General features: G+C 32.2%; 1 protein-coding gene across 1 annotated transcript; it reads left to right on the top strand.

The window, feature by feature from the left end:
- The first annotated feature begins 1967 nt into the window (after positions 1–1967).
- On the top strand, positions 1968–8283 carry LOC133172210 (peptidyl-prolyl cis-trans isomerase 5-like). The gene is made up of 5 exons (XM_061307060.1): positions 1968–2178; positions 5702–5818; positions 5931–6036; positions 7545–7729; positions 7934–8283. The coding sequence occupies exons 1-5, from the start codon at positions 2089–2091 to the stop codon at positions 8063–8065; spliced, it is 630 nt and encodes a 209-aa protein (XP_061163044.1). The 5' UTR covers positions 1968–2088; the 3' UTR covers positions 8066–8283.
- The last annotated feature ends 744 nt before the right edge of the window (positions 8284–9027 follow it).

Below are 9027 nucleotides of genomic sequence, written 5' to 3'. Positions count from 1 at the left end.
ACTAAAATATACATGCACGTCGTACGTGTATATATATTCACACATTAACAGCTTGCAAAAGAAGTTAGATAACCCAACTGAAATGAATGCTTGCTTGTTTTGATTAAAAATGACAGAGTAATGTCCCTATATTACAACAAAATATTTGTATTTTAAAAAAATTCAAATCGTATAAATTTCGAATATCAGAGAAAGAGCAGGCAGATGTAATGTTGAATAAAAATAGAGATCTTATATTTTAATACAGAAGCTATTTTAATTAACCGGTTTATCTGTTCTCAAATATTAGCAGTGCTATGCAAATGTCTTATATCAATTGTAAAGTTTGAATCTACCGAGTGGAAGTTTAGTTTTGAACATATTTTATTGAGTTTATTTACATCAAAAGGATTGGAAACAAATTCTATACAACTTACAAAGTTCCTCTCCTTACATGTATATGTTATAATTTGTCATGCAAATTAGAAGAAAAATAATACAATTAATACAAGTGAAAAGCAATTAAATAGCATATCAACTAGAGAATCTACATGTTTCGCCAATAAATTTATGAGTGGCAGTAAATACAAAATTTACAATATGACTCTTATATTGTATATTTGTATTTACTGCCACTCGATAAATTCGAAATTTATAATATGACACAAATACGTTGAATAAGTATTTATGGAAAGTTCCGTTTTAGCTGAATTCGGATACAATCTCAACGAATACACGTGTAAGGTATATATATATATATATATATATATATATATATATATATATATATATATATATATATATATATATATATATATATTAATAATCATACTTTCGCTCATGGAATAATGTCCCAACGAACCTTCAAAATTGACCCCGGCGAATGATGCCAAATCTAAATGTGCTAGTAGAATGTCACCATTATTAGTCCCCTACCGGTGAAACCGGAGGGGACTATAGGTTTCCTCTGAGTCTGTCCGTCCGTCTGTCTGTCCGTCTGTCCCACTTGGTTTTCCGCACTTTCTGCCTAAACGCTTGCAGATATTGAGCTGATTTTTGGTATGTGAGTGTATCTTGATGAGTTACAGATCAAGTTTGCATTTCGTTCTGCTTCATTTATTTTTGACGGAATTACGACCTTTTCAATTTTTAGGGGTTTTCCGCAATTTTCTTCTAAACGCTTTCAGATACTGAGTTGATTTTTGGTATGTGACTTTACCTTGATTAGTTGTAGATCAAGTTTGCATTTCGTCCCGCTTCATTGATTTTTGACGGAATTATGGCATTTTCAATTCTCAACGGGAACCAGATTACACTTGCCGGTAGGGGACAAGTATTGCTAATGCAATACTCTCAGAATGCTTGTTTTGTTTTATATATATGCTTATCTTGGAACAATAAGTATATAAGTATATAATATAATATTGTTCTGTGGAAAATAATTCTTGCAAGTAGTATGTTTCATGTATCCCGAATCATAGAATTTTCAAAGGCGAACAGATACACCCGCCCTCCTTTGATATTGCAAATAAATTATAGTTATAGGAAAACAGTGGCGGATCCAGTATTTTTCCAAGGGGGTCTACGTGTAAGACTCGGAAATTAATTTTTGACAAGCAAAAAACAAACAAACAAAAGCAAAAACAATTTAAAAAAAACAAACAAACAAACAAAAAAACAAAACTAAAAAAAACGTACACAACCTGCACAAACCTGGAAAACCTGTTGGGGGAGAGAAAACTTTCCAACATATATATGTCAACTTTTCCCCCATGAATGACTCTCTTTTACTGTTTCAAGTGGAGTCCGTGTTTCCTAGGGGGCCAGGGTCATTTTTTCGTTACTTTTATGTAGAAATTTAATAACTCTGAAAATTTCAGGGGGGTCTTAACCCTCCTCCCCCAGAACCTCCCCAGTTTAACCAGTACTAGCATGAAGTCACTACTGGCTTTCCGTATGAGTCAATAACAACCAATCACATTGCAACAACTCAGAACCCGATCTTCCGGTTTAGACAAACAACACCGGCGTAGTCAGTCAAGCAAAGCCATAGGTTTTACACTGAGAAAAGTTGCATCTCTGCTTTGGCGCAGGAAAGTAGTAGTCATAATGCTCGTTCTCAGTGCTCTAGCCTTATTTCTGATAGTCCCAGGTCTTTTAGGTGATGACAAGCCCAAGGGGCCCAAAGTCACCGACAAAGTAAGTATAACCACTGATACAGTAACAACACGTGTAACCTGCACACTTATTACACTAACTAATGCTGACTAATGCAGGTTTCATTTCATATATACGGGTATAAGACTGTTTTTATAGTTTATATGGTATAAACTTTTGTACTTTTGTTAAGAATTTGTGTAATTCATACAATTAGTACTGTACGGTGGGCTAATATAGCCATAATGCAATTTATTGCACATTATTGAAAGAATACTACATGTATGCATAAAATTTCGTTACACCTTTCTACCAAGCTCGACGAGGAGAGAAAAAAGTCAAGGGTGACTGTACAATTTAATTGTATTAACACATGCACTAAGCAGTCTAGACGAACTCCAAAAACAGCGTTTCCGGAAGTAAGAAATTGAGACTAAAAAAGACTCGGAAAATAGAGTCCGCGCATGCGCACACACACAAAAAATGGCGATTTTTCAGCAAAAATGGTGGGTCCACAAAAAACTGTCTGTGCAAAGTTTTGGAAAGTATGGCAATTATGCCAGTACTCAGAAATGCTAAATAAAAGACTTCGGAAGAGATCGTATTTGTCAGATTTTTGATTTTAGTTGCAAAAAAGGAGATATTTGCTTCCAAAATTCAGGTTTGAAGTCAGACCAATTACAGAGAAAATGATACGTTTGAGAAGTAAATATGCATAATAAAAGGGATATATAAGCAAAATGGGACAATATATATTGTAATTGTTCAAAACTGGACTGAATTTTACACATAAATTAGCATTCCGGTGTTTTACTTGTGTACGACATATAAATTAAACGCGTAAGTACTTACCATCATTATATACCGATTTTTTATCACATACGAACATAAATTATTATGAAAACTTTTTTAAAACTATTAGGCCAAAGTTTTTTTTTCACTTGGTTTACGATTCCGCCGACCCTAATTTTCACAAATCATGAAAATAAAAATAATGTCTTTTTCCGACATATTTTTCCGGATTTTTCTCAGCTGAACTGGTGGGTTTTAAATTTTAGAATGCATCTTAGTCAAATAAGCGCTTACAAATATATGAGACCTTTACAAACATTTAGGTGACCGTAAATAAACACATGTGCTAACCAAAAATGGCGGCTCTGTCATGTAACAAGGTAATTCCTCACTGAAAGCAATGACACACACTTAAAGAACTTTTTCTGCATGGAAAAGTGAATAAAATCTTGGATAAATGATCCCTTTCTCCAATTGCAATGTCTCAATTGGCTAAATTCATACCGTAATATTGGAGAGTGTATGCCCAACCCTGATCGACCTAGCAGACACGGATACACCTATAGATAATAAGGATTTATCAGTGCCTTCTCAGGGGCCGAAGTTCGGCCCATTCCCAATTGAAAATGAGTTCAGTTTTTCCCAATTTGGCAGTATTTTTTCTCAATTGGTGAACAATGCTTTTATTTTTAATTATCTTGGGAAAACACTAAGTAAAATTGTCAGATTGTCTGTAATTTTAACTCATTTAGCAAAGCTACAGTCATAACACATGTTTAAAAACACTGTAAAAACATCGCCAACTTTTAATCCGAATTTCCTCTGTTTTTCTAAAAATGATGATATTGTGTAATTATATAGATTTAGTAAGTTATTTCCACCTACTCATTTGATCTGCGAGTTAATGGTAAGGACTTTAGGCATTATTTCAGTTAGAAAAATATATTTTCAATGCATTAATACATATTAAAAGAGGACTTTTAGAAAATGCGTACTTAGTATAATTTTTTGCAGGAGGTTTATAATCTCCAGAAACAGATACTATAATGATCTAAATTGAAATCTCATACACACATGTACATGTACTACCCAAGTTGTATAAATGCTTTATACTCATTGAAGTCCATTTTACTTTTATTAGTCTATTATTCATAATTGATTTTGTACGAATAAGATGGATCATATTTAATTGTCATTTGGTTCCCCAAATTAGAGTTCGTGCTGAAATGTTAAATGAATTACCCCTGAGTACATGATTTAAGCAACATTTTAAAAAATAATTGCAATTTCATCAAACAGCCGATAATTTTTTCCCAATTCCCCAAAAATGGTGTTTCCCAAAATAGGCTGATAAATCCATGGATAATAGTTAGGCCAGTTTAGTGTTGAGAGATACATCTTAATAGTTGAAGCAACGTTGACTGGTATTTCACTGGATAAATTCAAATGTGTATAAAACATTTGTTACTTTATAGAAGTAAATTCAATATACAAATATTTGCAAATTTCATACTCAATTGAGATTAAAGTCCTTTGAATTACTAATAAATAATGAGCATTGCCTACTGTACAGGTACATAACAAACATTTAAAGAGGGACTTGATTGAGAAATTATTAGGCTTTTTTGCCGCAGGTTGAACATTAAATTTGATAGCTGCATGATCAAATTATTATAACCTTTATTTCAACGTCAATTACTTTTAATATTGTTAAACACTTCAATTGTATTTTTCTTCAATCTAAATTTAACTTGAATTTGGATCCTTATTTCTAGTTTGTGGGAATACCAAGGTTTATAACACATCACATATCACTGAAGAGCACAAAATGTTGAACATCATGAACCAAGCACTGATTGACAAACAAAAATCAGAACTATATGTAAATGAAAAATGACATTCAGTCTAAAGTTAGAAATGAATTAAAATTAAATAAAAAGAGTTATGTGATCTAGACAATAAACTTAAAAGTACTATTGACGTGTATTATTTATATTAAAATAAACATTGCTGTTATTTTATAATGAAATTGTTGAATCCAAAATTATTTTTATTTTTATTTTTCGACCACCCAATGCATTTTTTTGAGACAGAAAATCGTAAACCAAAAAAAATAAAAACTTTGGCCTTATCTATCAATATGAAAAGTTTAAAAACCACTCTTCTAGAAATTAAGGTCACAACATGTCTTCTAAAAATGAACCTGTGAATATCTCTGTTCCGTGGTGAAAAATACGCATTTCTGAATTTTAAAATATACAAGCCGAGTGTCTTCAAAAACAAATAAAAGCATCTTTATTGTAAGAACGACATAAAATTTAAATCAAGGAGACAATAAATCAAATATGAAAATAATTCTTACCGGCAGTATTGAATTCGATGTCATATATCCAATTTACTAATATGCAAGAGTCTGAAGCGATAAATAAGTCAATATCCACAAAATAATTTAATAAATGTAATTATCCATTCAACAAAAATTAAAATAAAGTCACAATGCACTAAATACAGTCATTATGCAGGCGTATATTTGAAGAAAGCGAATAACAATCCATCGTTTGTTTTCATCGGACGCCATTTTGCCGCAATGCATGATGGAGCCAAAGACTTCGTTTTCGGAGTTCACATCGTTTTTGGAGTTCGTCTAGACTGCTAAGTACAGATTTCAACTTTTATGCTAGCCAGGAGTTTTTAGGCCTCTCTGCTTCTTGACTTACGCATCTCCTTTTTGTTGTTTTTTTTTATTTTAAATGTGTGCATTATTGTCTTGTAGGTGTTCTTTGACATCACAATAGGAGGGAAGGATGTAGGGAGAATAGTGATAGGGTTGTTTGGTAAAACCGTCCCAAAAACTGTGAAAAACTTTAAAACTATTGCTGAAGGAACAGAGGTAAATAACTTTGTCATATTATGTGAAAGTTGATATTCTTGTAAAATCCTTACATATAATAATAAAGAACTATTTCTTGAGAGTATGGAAATATAAATATGTACTTTTGTAGGAGAGGGATGGCAAAAAGCTTACATATAAAGGTAGCAAGTTCCATCGTGTGATCCCAGACTTCATGATTCAGGGAGGTGACTTCACCAGAGGAGATGGAACTGGGGGTATGGAGTTATCATACTCAAAGTTTTGGTTCTCTAACTTCCATGTTCTTAGAATAGTCTGTGTAGCAGGACAAGCCTTCTCCACAGTTAGAATATGTCCTACATAGTTGCAATGTGGCCTGAATACGTTATATTTCCACTATGGAAGAGTTATACTTCTTAGTGCGCTCTTTTGTGAAAAAGTCGGAAAATGTACAAATCTCGCGGGATTTCAGGGACAAACGTAACGTAAACATGTAAACAATATGTTGAATGTTGATGAACAAATCCTAAGAAAATGCAAATGAAATATTTTATTGTTGTGGACTTTATATACATCAAGAGTAGGAATGACAACGATATCAATTTATATCTACTGTTGATCGTATTTATCTATTTATCGTATGGTACATCTAAATACAATACACATGCTTCGGAAATGTCGTATTTTTTATTAATGGATGATAAATTTAGGTTTCTCGCTCTCTTACATATGTCTTTGAGTTCCTCTATTCTTTAATTGGAATGACAAATACCTTTAACATTAAAAATTGGATTAGGATTGGCATGTTTTGTATTATCCGCAACGCCATGCTGTCCCTGTCAGACGACCAAACGCGCCTCTAATTTTGAAGAGTTCACTAATGGAAATAGAACGTATTTGGAGAATACGGAAAGGAAATAACCACTGAAATATTCATATCAAAGCTTCTTGAATGTGTTTATGCCTTATACCTAAAATAATAATACATATTACATTTTACATTGCCAGCACATGAAGTGAATTCTATCTTTAAACTGGGATTGTAGTACAATGTCATTTTAACAATAGAATGTTCTATCTATAATTTCCATGTTTCACTACCGTAGTCACTTTTTCAGAGAATGATGAAAAAAAAAAAACACATGAATGCTCTCAGTGCAGTTTCCAAAGTGTATTGTGAAGTTTAAAATATTGTTAAATATTTTAGTATGTTAGTACATGTAGCACTTTTTCTGACATTTTCAAGAAATGGAAGATATGTACATAAATATCTTTTCTAGCAGTATTTTCAGAGCAAACCCAAGATTTTGCTGAATTGATAGAACTGTTGTTACCAAAATATTTTTAAGCAGTCAGAATCTTATTTATTTTAACTTGCTCTTTCTTTTTAAGCTAGGAAGATTTGTGTCTATTCCTAGAAAATGTAAAAAAAAAAATCAAAATTAATATGCTAAATGTTCCCTACATCTTTTTTCTTGACTCTCTGAAATTAAACACGTAAAGATACTGTCTTGAATGTGTAGTTTATATTGTCATACATGCACAGTGTTTTTCCTAAGAAAGGGCCAGTGGCCAAATTGACCACTTCAATTCATAAAATTGCCACTAAGATATAAAAAAAAATTTAAAATATTAAATTGTTGTAATGTCTACAAAGATTTTTTTTCATAAACCTCACCCATAGCCTATTATAATTGATATATAACACTTTACTTTGAAATAAAGGGAAAACACTGCATGTTAACATGATTGTGTGTTATTTTAGGGAGAAGTATTTATGGAGAAAAGTTTGCCGATGAGAATTTTAAGCTGAAGCACTATGGCGCAGGCTGGCTTTCCATGGCCAACGCTGGCAAGGATACAAATGGATCTCAGTTCTTCATCACAGTCAAGAAAACTGAATGGTTGGATGGCAGACATGTTGTATTTGGAAAAGTTCTGGAGGGCATGGTAGGATTTTTATCCGGATGCAATTTAATTTTTTGTTTGTTTTGTTGTTGTTTTTTTTGTTTTGGTTTTTTTTTGTTTTGTTTTTTTTGTTTTATATGGGGAAATTTTAAGATTTTTGTTATTTTTGCTTGATATGGGAAATATGATTTTTGTTTTATATGGGAAATTCAAAGATTTTAATCATAATATTCTGGTCTTTTTCAGGATGTAGTTAGAAAAATAGAGAGAAATCCAACAGCAGCTGGCGATAAGCCAAAAGAGGAAGTTGTGATAAAAGATTGTGGTTCCCTTCCTGTAGATACTCCATTTTCTGTTGAGAAAAAAAGTGCTGATTAAAATTTATTTTTTTATATTTTTAAAAACTTCTTTTTCATTTTCTTAGACATGATACATTAATTTGACATGTAGTTATTTAATTAGTAAGACACAGCAACTTTGAACTGTTATTGTAGCTTTCATTTGCAGAAATCGATTTTTATACACGTTTCGTAAAGAGCGACAGTGTGTTTTACTGATTTATATTCAGGCAAATAAAAAATCTGCAGAAAATTAAACAGAGTAGCCAAATTCGTTTGAACTTGAATAATTCATGCTTATTAAAATATGATACAAAAAATCCCTTTTACAGGAATACGTAGATCTTTAATGTGTAGGATTAGTAACGCTAAGATTTAATAACTAGTCAAAAGTGGGGGAAATTGTAATGTTGCTTCTTGCAATAACACGTCCTAGAATGGATTATCATTGGTGATTGAGTGTACAAAAAAAAAACACCCACATACTGAGAGTTGCAGTTGAAGAAAGATGCATGAAATGTGAAATGGATAGAAATGCATTTTGATCCAACTTGAGACTGTAAACATATGAAGTTGACACCTATGATACACCCTATTTTCCACTTGGAAGTATGAGATGGTATACTGTTTTGATTCTGGTAATGGCAGTATTTATGCCCCACCATGAATATAGAGTTTGTCTTTGGTCCTTCCATCCTTCTGTCCTTCCGTCACGCTTTGCTTTTAGCTCAGTTCTAAGAAACTATTTTATCAAACTTCATATGCTGATACATGCTGCTGAGAGCTATTCAACTGCATCAACATTTTTTTACCTTGACCTTTCCTTTGACCTTGACATCACCTTTCTATAAATTAGTGTTTAGCTCAGTTTTAAAGAAACCATCCAAGATAGTGTTATCAAACTTTATATGCTGATACATACTACTGTCAGCTTTTCAAATACATCAACATTTTTTGATCTTGGCATTTCCTTTGACCTTGAGCACACTTTTCTTAAATTAG

Source organism: Saccostrea echinata, unplaced genomic scaffold (genome assembly GCF_033153115.1).
Source record: "Saccostrea echinata isolate AGI-Se365-2 ecotype Australia unplaced genomic scaffold, CSIRO_AGI_Sech_v1 ptg000002l, whole genome shotgun sequence".
NCBI lineage: Eukaryota > Metazoa > Mollusca > Bivalvia > Ostreida > Ostreidae > Saccostrea > Saccostrea echinata.
The sequence above is the reverse complement of the archived record's forward strand: the minus strand, read 5'-3'. Positions and strand labels throughout refer to the sequence as shown.